The sequence below is a fragment of the Onychostruthus taczanowskii genome, unplaced genomic scaffold (genome assembly GCF_017590055.1).
Source record: "Onychostruthus taczanowskii isolate IOZ18803 unplaced genomic scaffold, ASM1759005v1 scaffold11, whole genome shotgun sequence".
Classification (NCBI taxonomy): domain Eukaryota; kingdom Metazoa; phylum Chordata; class Aves; order Passeriformes; family Passeridae; genus Onychostruthus; species Onychostruthus taczanowskii.
The window spans coordinates 6,524,033-6,540,831 of NW_024497629.1; the positions used below are offsets into that span (position 1 = coordinate 6,524,033).

The following is a 16,799-nucleotide window of genomic DNA, read 5'->3' on the forward strand; positions in this document are numbered from 1 at the left end:
CAAATGGAGCTTGGCACAATATGTTGATTAGAATAAGAAAAGGCTACAGCTTTGGATGGGAAAAGCAGAATAAAAAGCAGTGGTATCATCAGTTAGCTATTCTGTAGAGAAAGAGAAGCTGAAATTTTCCTTACGTAGGAACTCTCTTGCAGCCTTCCATAGATTCAGCCATATTCTTTCAGACTACAGCTGATGATGGTTTTTTTTTTAACCTTCCATCTTTTATAACTTCCTTACCAAATTCTGATTTAAAAGATTAAAAAGAACTTTTCTTGCAACTTAGTGATTTTAATTGAAAGGTTGACTTATTTTCTCTGAGTCAGTAATACTGTTTTGACCATTTTCTTTTCCTTTTTGCTTCCTCAAGCAGGAGTACAATGTCCACATTTTGACCACATACCAAACAGGTGTGGAATGAGAACTTATTATAACTGGACATTAACCTGCATCGTTTTCTTGCCTTTAAAGACACTGAATGCTGTTGAAAATAACTGTATAAAAAAAGCTCAGTTAAAAAAAAAAAAGCCCAGAATATTGTTCACTATCTTTTGTCTGGCTGATTGACTTAATGCTATATAAAACACTAAGGATAAAGACAGGGCATGGCATTGCCTGAAGGTGTACAAGAAATGTTGTTACATAGCGTGACTGCATTCAGATGTTACTTTTTGAATTACTTGGCTTCATTTTATGACTGCATTCCAGTTCAGTTGGTTTGCCTTGCCTGACCTTGTTTTGTTTGTAGATATTGACAGTACTTCTTTTTCTAGTATCAGTGCAAGGGACTTTTCTTGTGCCTTTCATTTATATAGTTATTTTAATTAAATCTGCTTCGAGAGTGTGTAATAGGAAACTTCAGTCTTTTCTTTGACTGGCTTCTTAAACTTCCATTTAAACTTTTTCCAAATGAATTTTACAGGGTCCAGTAGTAATGAAGTTAACTTTCATCATAGCAGCCTCAGTGGGGCTGTGCTTTGGATTTGTAACTGAAACAGTGTTGATACCACTGGGATTTTGACTTGCTGAGCACTGCTTGTACTGTGTCAAGGCTTAATTTTTATCTCAACACCTCAGCCCTGAGTAGGCTGCAGGTGGGCAAAATGTGGTTAAAGGACACAGCCAGGACAGGTGACCTGGGCAGCCAGAGGTGTGTTCTGTGCCATCTAATGTCATGCTCAGTGGTAGCAAACAAAGAGTTGGGTGAGATCAGAGGGATGGAGCACCTCTCCTCTAGGGAAAGACTGAGAGAATTCAGATTGTTCAGCCTAGAAAAGAGAAGGCTTTGGGGTGACCTAATTGTGGCCTTCCAATACCTTAAGGGAACCCACAGGAAAGACAGAGATGGATGAGAGCATGATGGAGACAGGAAAAGAGGGAATGGCTTCCTAATGGAGAGTAGGTTTAGGTTAGACATTAGGAAAAACGACTGCCCAGAGAAGCTGTGGATGCCCCATCCCTGAAAGTGTTCAAGGCCGGGTTGGGTGGGACTTTGAGCAGTGTGGTCTAGTGGAAGGTGTCCCTGTCCAGGGCAATGGGGTTGAAACCAGGTGATCTCTAAGGTCCCTTCCAACCCAGGCCATTCTGTGATTTGGCAGCAGATACAGGAACTGCACCCAGCTGTTCCATCTGAACATCAAAACCCATTTTTCATTACGAGGGTGAGTGAACACAAGTTGCACAAAGGGGTTGTTGAGTCCTCCCACATTGGAGATATTTAAGAGCCACCTGAATGTGGTCCTTGGCCACAGGCTCTAGGTGGCTCTGTTTAAGCAGATGCTCTTTGGTGGCCCCTTGCAACCATTCTGTTTCACTCTTGCTGGGATCCCAGGTTCCTGTGCCATTAAAAGGAGTGGAGCTGTTACCATAATCTCACACTTGCATGTTAATCAATGACAACTAGAGTAGCAGGGTCAACATCTTCACGTATAAGTAAATGTTACTCATAATATACTTTATTAAGAAGTACTTATATACTCTGAGGAGAATAGGCTTATGAGATGAGTTTTTCACCCTGAGGGGTGAAATCTGTTGAGGTGAAATAGTATGTGATGTTCTTTGATTTGAAAAGAGATTTTTAGGATTTTTTGTTACACATTATAGCTTATAGATTTAAAAATCTTCTTAAACTATAAAAGCTTTTTAAATATAAAACTTCACTTCACATGCAACCAAAGCTTAAACTAACCCCTAAGCTACATTTTTATCACTGGTTCTGATACCAAATCTCATTACTGAAGCAGATTAGAAGTATGGAGGAGAGCTATTCATGGTTTGGAATAAAACAACCAGAGAAATTATATGTTCTTAGTGCTGCATTTTGGCACTATGCAAATGTCATTGCAAAATTAAAACAGGCTTGTGAAAAAGCTGTATTTTCTTTCTTCATTTTTAAAAATGCCTTTTTCTTAATGCCTTTTTCTGCATGTGCTTATGGCAACTTGACTTCTAAACTGGCAGTATATTGACACTGTTCTCTAGGATGTAAGTTAGATGGAATACTTAAATTGTTTGTCTTTTGCATCTCTCTTAATTGCATTTTGAACATTAGAATGTACACTAGAAGAGGAAAAAATGAAATATGTAGCTGTTTTCTTCTTTTATCATGTTTATAAAATCCAGCTGTGGTTATTAGATTTTAATATGATGTAGAGGCTATGAATTTTTCCTTGCTTAGAGTAAAACCTGATATTGAGGCCTTGGTCACAGTAACAAACTCAGTTGCTTTGAGTAGGAATGGAACTCTGTTGTATTTGAAACTGTATGGTAAAATTCCCTTTGCATTGTGTTAAAACTGTCAAACTTTGTTAGCTCTGACAATTTTGTCCACTCATTTTGCTTTCATCCTTAAAAATATCCAATAGACCATTAGTTTGGTTCACATTAACAGCACAAAAAAACAGGAGTGAACTATAGATCTTTCACTTGTGACTTTTTATCTAGGGGAGGGAGGGGAAAGTATGAAAACGGCAAAACTTTCCACTAAATAATCCTTGTCAAACTTCTTATGGCTTTAGAAGGTGCTAGTTTAATTCATGCTGTAAACATCTCTTGGACTTTGTATGAATAATGCTGTAGCAGTTTATTTCCTCTCTTTATTTCCTATTCACTGTGTCATACAGATTCAAGCATTTTTTTAAATTTATTGTGTATTTCAACTTGAAAGTTAAAATTGTTTATGTCTCTGTTCAGTATTCCAGTAACTAAAACACCTGATGTTAAAAGCACCTAATGCTTTGGGTTTAGAGTTCAGGCAGAGGACACTCCCACCCATTGGAAAGTACATTGCAAGCATTGTTAAAACTGTACTTGAAGTTGCTACAAATGAGCAAATGATACATTAATGTCTAAAATCATACTTCAGACTTTGTCTTGGTCTTTCAGCCCGAGCTGAAAGACCAAACAGGAAAGTCAGTCTTTTCCCAAACAGGAAAGTCAGACTTTGTTTCAGTTTAATGCCTAGATACTGCTGGTTGTACAGGTCTTTAATGTATGGTTACTATTTTGTTTAACTTGGGCTTTAAATAGATTGATTTAAAATTTCTCCTTATGGATTTTTTGCTTATGGTTATGGTCTTACGGTCTTATATTTTAAACAGTGGTCTAAACCTGACAAAACTAATCTTAGGTGAGTTATCAGTCAGTCTTGTAAAGCAACTCTCAGACATCTCTCAGTGAAGAATTAAAAATCAAAGATTATAAGTTGGCAGTCCACAAAAATAATTAATATAATTTGGAAAAGAAGTTCATATGGTTTAAAATGAACATGAGTCAGTAAAAAGAAGGACAGCAGAGGAAAGTAAAGGAATACTGATCATTTTAATAAATGACAAGTCAGAAACAAAGTTGTTTCCCATTAAATACTTCCTTTAGTTTTATGCTGTGTTGTGGAGCCATCTGACCTCTTGGCACTGCTGTAATACAAATAGTAGTGTAGAGGTAATGAATGAATAAATAATTGAGCAATCTTTTTCAGCTGCCAGTTGAAGCCAGGATAGAAGTGACTAAGAAGGCTATTAAGGCAGTCAAACATCTTTCTGAGAAATCAAGAAAAAAAACTTCAGATAATGACATGAAAGATGCTGAAAGCCCATCTGCTGCTTATGAAGAAACACTGAATCATTTGCAACAATCTCTTGCTCATCTGGAAACACTCACTCACACTTTCATCACTTATTTGAAAAGCAGCAAACAGGTAATGATTACTGATCAAGTGCTTGCTTTGAGTGTTACCATGACTAGCAGTGATAGACATCAATCTTCTGTCATATTTTATTAATGTTTTCTACCTTTGCTTTTGTTGACCTGGGTTTTGAAAATTCAGTTCCATCAATCGTTTTTTTCCCTCGGTATATGTTAATTCCTAGCAGAAAGGAAGACTGATACAGCCCTGTAAATAAAGGAGTACACTGATTAGTGTTCCAAAAACTGTCTGTTCACAGGATACACTACAGAAGTACGGCTATTTATATGATCTGTCAAGGTCGGAAAGAGAAAAAATCCATGAGCAAGCAGTAGCCATGTGTATAGATGGTCAGCCCCTGGACATGGTGCAGCAGTTGTTACAAGTGGCTGTTGGAGATCTAGGCCTTTCTCCCCAGGATATTGTCCAGTGTGCTATCAAAAAAATAGTAGGTCTGTTAAGGTAAGCACACTTCCTTAATTAAGCACAAAAATATTTCTTCTGGATTTTTGGAAGGTGTTTTTTAGATGGTTGTGTTGGTTTGTTGTGGGTTTTGGTTGGTTGGTTTTTTTGTTTATTTCCAGTGAATACTTGTTTGCTTTTAATGTCTGGATTTTGCAGTAACAGGAAAGTTTTTTGATTATGTTTTTGTTTACCTGTAATTTCATATTATATTTTTATGAGTTAGGGAAGCCTGAGCAATTTGAACAAAGTAAGACAGAGCTTACAGGTGCTTTTAGTTAAAAGCATTGGCTTTACAGCATTGTTCCATTATGTGTATGCGCCCTTGAGAATTTTTGTAACATTTACAGCAGCACATAATTCTTCATTCTTAAACAGAGTTAAAAGGCATGTTTATTGGAAATGGTAACTCATGCAGGCATTTGGGCAGCAGAGACCTAGTAAGAGCTTCTGCCACAACAGTGTGTCCTACCAGAAGTCATACAATTTCCATCTATGGAAAAACAAGCTGAGCCATTTCTGGGAGCTGGATTTTTTTTGTGCTGGTTGGTTTGGTTCATTAGAAATATTTTATTCCCCCTCATTTTTTTAAGAGAGCACAGGGAAGCAGGGAGGATAATTTTATATCATCCATTTTAAATTGAACAGATACTTCTCATTTAACTATTCATGCAAAACCCTCTTCTGAAGTATTTCTGTTTCAAAGAGCTGTATACATGCATACGTACAACAAGTATGAAAGAGTATTCAGCTGTTAGATGTCTGGTAAATACTTTTTAGCAGTTCTAAGACCAGTTTAGAGAAATAAAACTTTGAGAATTTATCCTGTTGTTCTGCATGCAGAAAAATTATATGGGCAGGATGATCTGAGTGCATACACGAGGAGTTGGAAAAGAAGTCTAGCATGGAAAGTTTTCTGTGACTCTACTTTTTCTTCAGCATGTATGTATATATTACAGCAGATTGAAGTGCCACAGATGAAAAGAAGGCAGCCTGTCAAATTGTTTGCAGTCCTCTTTGGCAGAAAATTGATTTCTCCTGTCACTCAGTTTAAGAGTGTTCACAGCATCCTCAATGATGATAGAGCTTTTGCACAGCAACATAAGTAATAGCCTTTCTTGTCTGGGTTTGTCCATTTGAAGAAGAATAATTTAGCTTTAGATAATAACTGTCCTGCTGTTCCTGACTAGCAGTGTGATGTATCTGGATACAAAGCTCACAAAGTCCACTTATGTTGACTATAATGAGTCTCATTAACATGCAGAGTATGAGAAACCTATCAGAATTCTCCTTTCTACTCTGCTTCTTATCAACACATTTCTGTGAACTGAATTACTTTTTCTTTATATGCATTGCAAGGCTGGGATGGCTGCAAGTTGATTTAAAGTTCTGGGACAGTGACTGTCTCCAGTAACTCCTATGCAACACTTGACAGGAAAGAGGGGAATGACTGTCTCATAGAGAAAATTGTAGTGGGCAAATGAGTTGGAAGTTTCAATTAAGATGGTTTGGTGTGTTTTGTGACCTTATGTGGTCAGTAGATATGTTCCACTCCCACTCGGCTGCATTTTTTGGGAAAGGAAGAGAAAGAATTTCATACCATTCTGAACTATGAAAAGTTTGTCTACTACAGTGATAAAGAGCATGAAGTGAAAACCTAGCATCAGCTAAAATAGAAAATATTTGAGATAATATCCTCCCTATGATGAAATTCAGAAAGGGTTAATATTATAAAGTACTACCTATAATCTGAATATAGGGAGGAATTAAAAGAAAGGTTGTTACTTGACACCTCTTAAGCCTACTGGTATTCCTTTTGTTGATGTGAATAAAATTTGATTCATCTCTATCCTATGCTCAGATGTTCACTTTCAAGGTACAACACAAATTACATTTTTTTCAATACTTGCATTTCTACAGTTAAAGAAGTAGTCTTGCCTGTGTAGCTGGGAAAGCAAACTTTTACTTGATAAATGCAACATTTCAAAGGAATACCTTTTTTAGGTTTATTTACTGGAGCTTTGATATGTTATACAGTGTGGTTATTTCATACAGTAGAGATTTTGTTGGAAAATTCCTTCTTTGACAATTAACCTTCAAAGTAGCAGTTGGAAGGCTGTGACACTGAACTTGGATTTTCTATAGCTGTGGTGACAAGGAATGTAATTAAGGTATTGCAAACACAAGTGAAGGAGGCCTATATGGATGTGAAAAACTACGGTAGTGTCAGTGATTTGCCTGATAATTGAACAACAGTCCACCACTTCTGTGACTGAAAATACACATTCTTTCTTTTAGTCGCATTAACTACAACCACCCTTCAAACATAGTAAAATATCTTTTGTTGTTAGCATATATAGTCATTCTTGCAGAAGAACCTTCTAGGAAGTAACGTTTCCATGAAAGCTGAAGTTACTTTTTGGCTTCATTTCACAGCAGTGTATGATGTGACAGGCTTAACAACTTCGATACCTTCTCAGAAACAGATTTTTTGTCAAGTATAACATAGTTACTTGCCTAATTCAGGATTTTGTAATTTGTAAATTTAAATAATTAAATTTTAATTTTAAGAGCAGTATTGTCCTCCAGTTCTTTTAACTACTGTCTCCCTTTAACTATTGTCTCCCTTAACTCTCCAGTTCTGCCACACAAAATTCAAAATAGAAACTCTTGCATTGGTATGGGTAAAAGCTCTCCAGCAGAGCATATTTTCATATTTTACATGTGCGCTTCCTTGTTTGCCTGTAGAAATGACTACTATAACTAAAAAATCAGTTGCATCTTCAGTAGAAACCATGAATTTGTGGAAAACAAAACAAAATATTTTAGCAGCTATGGTCTCCTGATTAGTCTTACCTAAGATTGAATTTAATTCCTTGCCTAAGATCACTGGCATGGTGGATAGGAAGCGTTCCATGATCCATGACTGCAGGCATGTCCATGGTTGGTCAGTCAGGAAAGACAGTTTGTCTTCTGAAGACTTCATGGTCTCCTTCACCTGCTGCTCCTAGAGTTCTTCTCTTAGATGTCCACAGGGATGTAGTGTTTAATGAAATTTTGAAAGCATTCACCAGGCAGTGAGCAGGAAAGGTTTGGTGAAATTTTGAGTTCCTTGTTTAATGCCCACTGTTTTCTGAAGAAGGTAAATCCAGCTTTGTTAGAAAGAGTAGTTACATTAATGCGAAAAAAAAGTCAGATTTTTTATTACCTCATCTCATTTGAGCAGGGGTAATACAGAGTAATTTTGTAACTTGTATATAATGATTTTTTGGTATTTTAGATGGAAATGATGGTTTACCATTAAGACATTTATCCCTAGCTTTGAATGATAACACCATTAGCCTGTTACTTCCTTATTTTCCTCATATTTGAATATGACAAAGCACAATCAGAAAGAGGAAAATAAAGCTGGAGTATTTTCAATGAATACAGTAATTAGGTTAAAAAAATTAGATTAAGTTAATTTATTCTTCCAAGCATTCTTTGTACTTTATTCTGTTTGAGGAATGTGATTAAATATGCATCACTTTTTCTGACACTGAACTGAAATCAAAATAAGCCTTTATCAGTGTAATTACAGCAAGCTCATACCTAGGAGTTTTGAGGTGAACACTAAATCATGTTCTGTTGTTTAAAACATGCATAAAATAGCATATAATCTGTGTGGAAGACTAATCCTTCATTAATTATATTTGTTTCTGTTAGTAGCTGCTTATTTTTAATCATTAATTATTAAGAAAAGAACAAGGCAGTAATCTGTGGAAACTTGACAGGATTATTTGTCTCAAGAGCTGTCATCTCTTTTTAATTCCTCTAACCATTAGGCAGTAAAGGCAGTATTAAGCTTAAAAAATCGCTGCCTTTCAGTCTTTCTAGATTTTTAAAATATTTCCTTATTCTAGATAACTGTAGCTTATTGCTTAGATTAACCTTTTTTCTCCTTTCCTTGTGCTTAGTAAAAGACATCTGTCTGTGTCTGACAAACTTGAAACTTCCTGTAAATGTTCATACATCAGTCTTTCTGGAAAATCAGCTTCATAGATATATTGTCAGAAACAGTGATTTTTTTGTTTTCAGAAATGCCCATTAGCTTTTGCAGCTATGTTTCTTTTGACCCATTTTATGTTGGGTTGGTTTGTTTGGGCTTTTTGTTAGGGGGATTTTGTTTTGTTTTGGAGTATTTTTGAGGAGCTCAGAGCCTGCTTGTGACAGGTGCTAACAACTTTGATTTCTGATTAGAGAGATGAAGTTTTTTTGAAGAGCAAGGTCTAGGACTGTCCAGAACTGATCTCTAAATTGAGGATGCCCAAAATATAAGGTTTGCTGGTCGGTTTCCTTTGATATGGTAGTTGTTAATGTACACTAAACATAAGTACTAGTCGAGCAGTAAGAACTCACTTTCTGTACACTGTACAATCACATAATAGTTTGGGTTGGAAGGAACTAGTAAAAGTTATCTTGTGCAACACGCGCTACAATGAGCAGGGACACCTTCACCTAGATCAGGTCACTCAGAGCCTGTCCAATCTGGCCTTGAATGTTTCCAGCAAAGGGGCATCCACCACCTTTCTGAACAACCTGTGCCAGTGCCTCACCAGCCTCACTGTAAAAAATTCCTTCCTTATATGTAGTCTGAATTGACTCTCTCATCTGTCACCATTTCTTCTTATAATCCTCCTTTACATATTGAAGGGCTGCAAATGTCCTGTTTGTTTCTGTTTCAATATTCATTCTCTTCTTAGTGTGCAAACTTTACAAGTATTCCTTTTGATACACCGTGTTAATGCCCTTTGTAGATGTGTTTTTATTACGAACTTAATTGAAAAAAGGACACAAAAAAATGGAAAATTTAAATCTGGCTTGTAAACAAATCACTACCAAAATGGCTTATAAAAAGAGCGTTAATGAAGTGCTTTATATCTGTCTTCACTCTAGGGATATATAATGAATTTTTTTAGCTTTTTATGTTTTAAAGGAAATTGAAACCATCTCCTAATGCATGTAGCAAGTTGCATAAAAAGATTATTTGAATACTGGTCTGCTTTTTACGATTTCCACACTTCTGCCGTAAGGGTGTATTTTTTTTTTTCCTAAACAGAGTGTTCAGTTCTGTTATGTCTATTTTCCATGAAAGTAAAATTTTTTTTTTTTTTTGCTGAGAATGAATTTTTTGTGTGTTTTGATAGTGATGGATTTTATATTTTGGAGACATATCATGTCTCTGAGAGTTTAAAACCCTGAATATTTCTATATATTCTGTGATATAAATTATAATTTGACTGTTTCCAGATACTTTGAAGATGTTTAGAAAAATATAGAGATTCAAGCTTCACTCATAAAAAAGTTATTTAGCTACTATATGCTAATACTGGTACTAAGAACAGCATTTTTATCAGTCATATGTACAGTATCTTTTGAGAACAAGACCAGTGTTAAGAGCCTTCTACTCCTATTTCAAACTTTAGGAGTGCAACATAATAATATAAAATGAGTATGATGAATTTTAATCATGCAACAAATCATCTTGAATCTGTTCTGAATAGATTCATATTGATTTTTAATCCAGTGTTGTTCACTGGAGTGGTGGCCACTTACTAAGATAAAAATAAGAAAGATGAAAATTCTGAATGCAGGAAGACACTAACGGTTATAAAAATTTAGGTGTCTATGCTGTATGGATATAATCACTGTCCAGGAAATATATTTGCCTTTCTGATGTAATAAATGACAAAATTGGAAATATTCTCTAACTCTTGGCAAAAATATTTTGGAATATCACGGTAATTTTTGCACATTACTATCAGCTGTGTAGTATTTTGGCTTTAGATAGAGCAGTCAAAATAGTCTGGGCACGTGTTTGTTTTTGGTAAGAGCAGATCCAGGAAGAGGACGATATTTTTAGTATCAGAAGAGCTTTGATATGGTGATGAACTATAGGAAAAATACACTTTTTCTCTGGTTTTTCAAATGATCTGCAGTCAGATAACTTGGTAACTATTTGCCTTTTTTTCTCTTACTTGAATGCAACTTTGACAAACTAATCCAGGCAAAGCTGTTGTTTTTCCAGTTCATCCAGGCATCACTGCTGCCACAGTGGTTTCAGTGGTGGGACACTGTGTGTTGTACCAGGGCAAAATCTTTTCACCTCTCTCAACACTGAGTCTGATTAATGGAAAATGTTAGCTGAAAATGTCACTTTCATTGAGTTAGGAGTAAAGCTTGCTTTCCTACCAGAGTGGCTTTGGGTTGTTTCTTTCTTTCTTTCTTTCTTTCTGCACCCAATTTTTACAGTCTTTTAACCTGCAAAAGAAAACTGTATTTTAACTGAAACATCTGATGGGAGTGGTGGGCATTTTTCTATTCCACACGTGCACAGAGGCTGCTTTTCCATCGTGGCTTGACCCCAGAGAAATCAGCAGATAGGGTAATACCAACTCAGGTTACAGTTGAGCTGCTTTAAACCAACAGAGATACTGCAAGAGGATTCAGACAGAAAGGATGGTGACATTTATGTATAACTTCAGATCTGTTTAGTTCATATTAATCTTTAAGGTAGTGAGATTACAAGTGAATATTCTGCTGACCTAATTAATCTGTGTTAGAAGCACTAAACTTTAATTATGTTTTCATTTCAAGTTTCATTTAAGAGTTTTAGTATTTTTTCCCCCTCTTTCTTGTTGCTTTTTGCATTACTCTGACATAAAAATAAAGATACTAGTTAAGAAGCGAAAATGGAACATTCTTATCATTATTGAATAATTCATATAAATCCTACAAGTGCAAAAAATGAGATACAGTATTAGGGACCATTTTAATTGTAACTTTGTCTCCCCTTAATAGTGGAAATGGTGACTCATCTACAACAGAGAAAGATCCACTTGGAATCCTTGAAGGTATAATTTCTGCAGTGCATGCAAGCGTTGAAAAAGGGTAAGAGCTTCCTGTATGGATTCTTTGGGTAAGACTTTGAAAGATGCTTCTCATGAAATCTTTGAAGGTACAACACTGAATATGGATGATTTTTCTTCATGGATATATATAATGGATTTGCACTTAATTTTCTAAGACTTTATTCTGGAACAGGCTATCATTTTTTGTGTTAGAAATCGGAACCCTGACAGAAGCCTTTACTTTATCATTTGGAAGAAAGCACTGAACCTAAAATTTAGATAACTGTGTATTATAGTGAAATGAGAAAATGGTTTTTCAGCTGTGACTACTGCAGATTGTATATCTACCAGGAGCATGTCACTGCTTTTGTTTCAATTTAGTTGATAAATTGTAAATTATAATGATTCATTTTCAAATATCTGAATTTAGATATCTAAGTTTGTCCATATTTGTAAAGTATAGTGCAGAAATAATTTCCCAAATGCTATATGATGCTTCACCACATTTTTTCTTCTCTTTCGGGAATGTCCTTACTTCAGATCACATACTGGCGTGTATGTCTCACTGACATTTGCCATCTCACTTCCTATAGACAAAAGGAAGAAACAAAAAAAAAATCAGCTTTTTTCCCCCAAGATGTATAAATGAAGAAATCATGTGTAATAATGATAATAAGATCCCATACTTTCTGGTAACCACACAAAAACAGTTATGCGATTTTTTTGAGGCTTCTGCAATGAAATTAAATGAGTTCAGTGTTGGATACTGAAGTTGACTGAATTGATGTAAAAATTTGCAGTAAATATAATTTGCAGTATTCTAAGGTATAAAGGACAAGTCAGTACTATTTTATTCTGAGATATGCTTTCTGGAGTCTTCTATTTGTATACTTCATCAACATTTAACTGCTGAAACAGTAAGCTGGAGTGAAAGTAATTGTGATTGCCAGATTGTTTATATTCCTTTAAATATTTATTTATTACCTTAAAACTCAGCTACTCAGTTTACGAAACAGAAATATTTTCCTCAGGAAAACATATGTAAGCCTCAAGAGCAAGCTCTACAAACTCTTGAAATATTCCAGCAAGTCCCTTTGATACCCACACTTTTAATATACAGTTTGAATGCCACCTGTTCAGCAAAGGCATGTCTAATTCAGCTGGAGTTCTGAGCTAACAGCATCATTCAGACAATATAAAGCCTAAGTAAAATTGAAATCCTTGTAATATGAAAACCTCAGATGTCAATGTTTATTATTTCATAGCTGCAGGACAGGTTAACTTGGTATTTTCTGTCTCATATTACTTTGCTGTCTGCCTTGTTAAGACAAATAAGAGAACATTAGTTACAAATCACACTCCACCAGGAGCCCCTTGCTCAGCTTCTGTTTTTTTAAGAAAAAGGTTTGCTTGAGTTAAAATATTACTGAAAGTTAAAACAGCATTTGCTGATTGGTACCTGTTAGTTTATAACCTCAGAGGGACAGCACAGATTATTCTGTCTCCACCTGTGAACTGCTTGGTCAGTTCATGGTGATCTGTGAACTGTGAATGCTTTGGCACAGTTATAGTGTATTTGATAGAATTCACTTTCTGAATCAAATTATATACTTAAGAGTTTTTAAAATTAACAAGGTCCAACCCTCTTTTTTTGTTTCTAAGGATTTTGGGCATATTACAGTCATTATCATCCTAAGAACTTAGAATGATCAAGCTGTCTAGAGATGGTACAGAAAAAAAAAATAGGGCTAGAGCTGCAAATGGGAGAAAATAATTTGTGTGTGTGGAATGGAAAGAAGGGGCTTTTAAAGGAAGAAAAAGAGTGCAGGGTGACAGTATGAATAAGCATTCAAAGATAAAAGTGTCATAAAAATGCAAGCATTCAAGCTGGTTTTCCGTAAAGTCAGATGGTGTGGTAGTACAGGCATCAATCAGGCATTCACCCCATGCAAAGGCTTGGATTTCCAGATGCTGAAACCCAGCACCACTGTATGGTACCAGGGTAGCTGGTGAGAGAATATCTGAGTGTACAGATGGATTTCTGTGGTATTACATGGTTACTTGAAGTACAGAAAAAGTTCTTATGCCACACAGCTTTGGACTCCTGATTTACAAGGGCTGGTTTCCCTGCAGCCTCACAGAGGTCAGATCTTCCATTTCCTGGCGTTAGGTATTTCTTACCTACTGAATGAGCTTGTTAAGTTTTAAAGATGCATGTAGTATTTTCACTAGGATTATTACCTGAGATTGTTTAACACAGTGTTGTTTAATTACAGGGAGAAAATAGTTTCTTCAGATGACCTTCTGGAGTGGTTGCGACCTTTCTGTGGTGATGACTCCCTAGCAGTGAAGCCTCGCATCAGGGTATTGCAAATTCTGGAGCAAGCCTTCCATCTCAGTGATGAGGATAGCAAGCTGCTTGTGTACTTCAGGACACAGGCTGTTCTCAGAGCTTGCTGGCCTGAAACAAAGGTATTAATATTGATTGCTGTGAATTACAGCATTAAACTGTTTCATGTGTGAGGATTACATAATGAAATGCTGGTCTGTAGTGTATGGTTGTGATGCATCCTGTTGTCTGGAAACTAATCCTACTTTCCTTTTTAAATCAAGTTTCTGAAACATTCTGATTCTTCGTTACATAAAGGTAAAGGACTTCTCTAATTTTTGTTTGGGATCAGGAGTACATAATACTGAACTTGATGGAACACTAGTGATTTTCCTCTGTGTCAAACACTGACTGATGTTTTTGTACCTTCTTTCTTTTCTGACCATTTTTTTCTGTCAGTTTTACCTTCCCTCTTTATCTTCCACTTGGTGTCACATTTTACTCAGAATTAGAATGGTAATTACTGGCCACTGACCCTTTTTTTTCTTGAGCCTTTAAATAGTATTGTATGAATGTGTAGCAGTTTTGAAATCATATGAATAGCTCTTGCTGCATGTAGAATTGTTCAGAAGCAGAGTTACTTTCTGTTAATTTTCTACGTACCTCCCCCCATGCCAAGACCTTACAGAACAAAAATAGACTATTTCTAATAGTTCAAAAAAAAATCTATGAGCAAACCCACTTTATATTCATATAAAACAAAAGCAATATCTCAGTTTTGACTTGCTGTGCTAAATTCATCCAAGGGAACAATCCTAATAAAAATCTTAAAAGGAAAAGAAAGTACTTATCTCTTGGTTTCTTTGGAAATTACTTTTTCTCTTGTATTTACAGTAATACCATCATTTAATGCCTCAACTACTATTCAGATGTCTATGATTGGATTCTTCACCTTCAGTTCAATCCCTTGTCAGTATTTGTGTTGCCTGTGACTTGCTTTCCAATTCAAAATCATTTCCAGTTATAAAACATTCAACTAGAGTATGTCTTAAGAAAAAAAGATACAGGCAGATAATAGCTTTCAGCCATGTTTGTAGAAGACAGAAGAATAATCTGTATTTGACAGAAGCGTTATGAGACTCATTACACTTATGATTTTACCTTAAATATTTATCAAACTTTTATTTTCTCCCATGATCTTGTAAGTCAGGATGTATAACTTTGCAAAAAGAAACACTCATCCATTTGGTTACAAAACCAAATTTTATGACTTAATTGAATGCATTGGTGGCTTATGTGTAGCTCACTGCCCACCAGAACCCCCAGGGCTCCCTCAGCAGAGCTGAGACAGCCACAGCTGTGCTGTCCCCACCTGTGCTGCTCCAGGTGCAGCACAGCTGTTAAACCTTGTGCAAATTTTGCTGGCTCAGTCTTCCAGTCTATTCAGGCCTCCCCATATAATCAGTTACTTTCATTTTCCTGAAGGGGTTTTTAGAATACTCTTAGTTTCAAGAAGGAAAACCTGGTTGTCTTTTTGGGAGGGAAGAAGTTTGTACTGGCTGAGCAGCAGTTCATCCGCCAGTCACAGAGCTGATGATCACTTCAGTGCTCCACACTTTTGCTGATGAGTAAGCAGGTAGTACAAGAAGACATGTAATAAAGCTTGAAAAATGCACTAGATAAGCTCAAACCTTTCAGAAATATATGAAAATATGTACACAACACTGTAATACTGATTTATTGTATATACTTTTTACTGTTTAGCTAAGGGTAGAAATAGTTTTCATGCTTAACAGTAATGAAAGCAGTGCTTAAATGTACATACATAAAAATCATTGTTTATGCACCCCAATTTCTGCTACAGAGTGCAATAGTCATATTGGAATATATTAAACGTTATTCTCATTTTCATGTCAGCTCAAGCTCAGTGTGGTTGATAAGAACCCTTTCTTTTCTTCAAAGATTTTGTGCTAGGTAAATAATGTGTTATTTAGACAGAAGAGTCGTGTTGGTTTGTCCATTAGATACTTGTCACTGAAATTCAAAGTTCTTCACAAACGTCCAAGAAAATAAATAAGTGGACTTACATGTATTTATTTTGGATTTTTTTCCTCTTTTAGTCAGCTGATGTCAGATGCTAGTCTACAAACTGATACTAGTAAAGCAACTGATGGCCTTGGTTAAGACACAATTTTCCTGTGCAAGTTCACACTTCAGGTGCAAAGACCTTTTTTTACAGGAGGGAGTATTGAAGGTTAGTCAGGTTGCTGCGTAATCCTGGATGAAGAAGTAGACAGGAGGAATCTCATCTTTCAAACTATGTCAGTCTGCCTGTATTGTCTGTAGACATCACTTTCTCTGCTATCGCTACACCTTTATCAATTCAGTCATCCTTTCTCATCCAGCAAAATAATTTTTAAAAAATCACATCTAAAATAAGTGGGGAGGGAAGGGGCTGTGGAATGAATGCTGGTTTTAGATTTTACAGGAATGTGTTTAAAGGTTGTTGCAAATAGGTCAAAAATGTATTCATCATCTTGCTTCCAGATTGTTGTATTGTTACTTGTGTGGCATTTCTTACATGCTTTTAGGGTATCCCTCTTTTCCTATACCAATCCTTGGTACAAAAAAGGACAGCAGATATTATAAAGTATGAATGTGAATTTCTATTTAATAAAGATAATTTTAATGATATTGCAGTGCTCAATTACCAGAAAACGTGTGAAAACCACCCTCAGTGTGCTTACTAATCCTCTTAGACAGGCTTTGCATACATCAAGGAGGGACTTAATATTTAATTATGCTCTAGGTGCTCTAAGTAGTGGTCCCACAAATCAATTTGCTGGGAAACAGGCCAGCTCTTACAAAATTGAAAATGTACTTTATGGAAGCAGCTACCTATCAAACACTCAGAAATGCAGTGATTTCCAGTTCTCTA

The 16,799-nt window shown here is 35.9% G+C and overlaps 1 protein-coding gene across 1 annotated transcript in view; it reads left to right on the forward strand.

Annotated features, from left to right (window-relative positions):
* The window catches only part of NBAS (NBAS subunit of NRZ tethering complex), a 161,549-nt gene that overhangs the window by 112,392 nt on the left and 32,358 nt on the right, over positions 1 to 16,799 (forward strand). The window contains exons 44-47 of the mRNA XM_041421181.1: positions 3,974 to 4,192; positions 4,440 to 4,642; positions 11,483 to 11,572; positions 13,809 to 14,004. Of these exons, the coding sequence (XP_041277115.1) occupies positions 3,974 to 4,192; positions 4,440 to 4,642; positions 11,483 to 11,572; positions 13,809 to 14,004 (708 nt within the window). The remainder of the gene's footprint in view (positions 1 to 3,973; positions 4,193 to 4,439; positions 4,643 to 11,482; positions 11,573 to 13,808; positions 14,005 to 16,799) is intronic.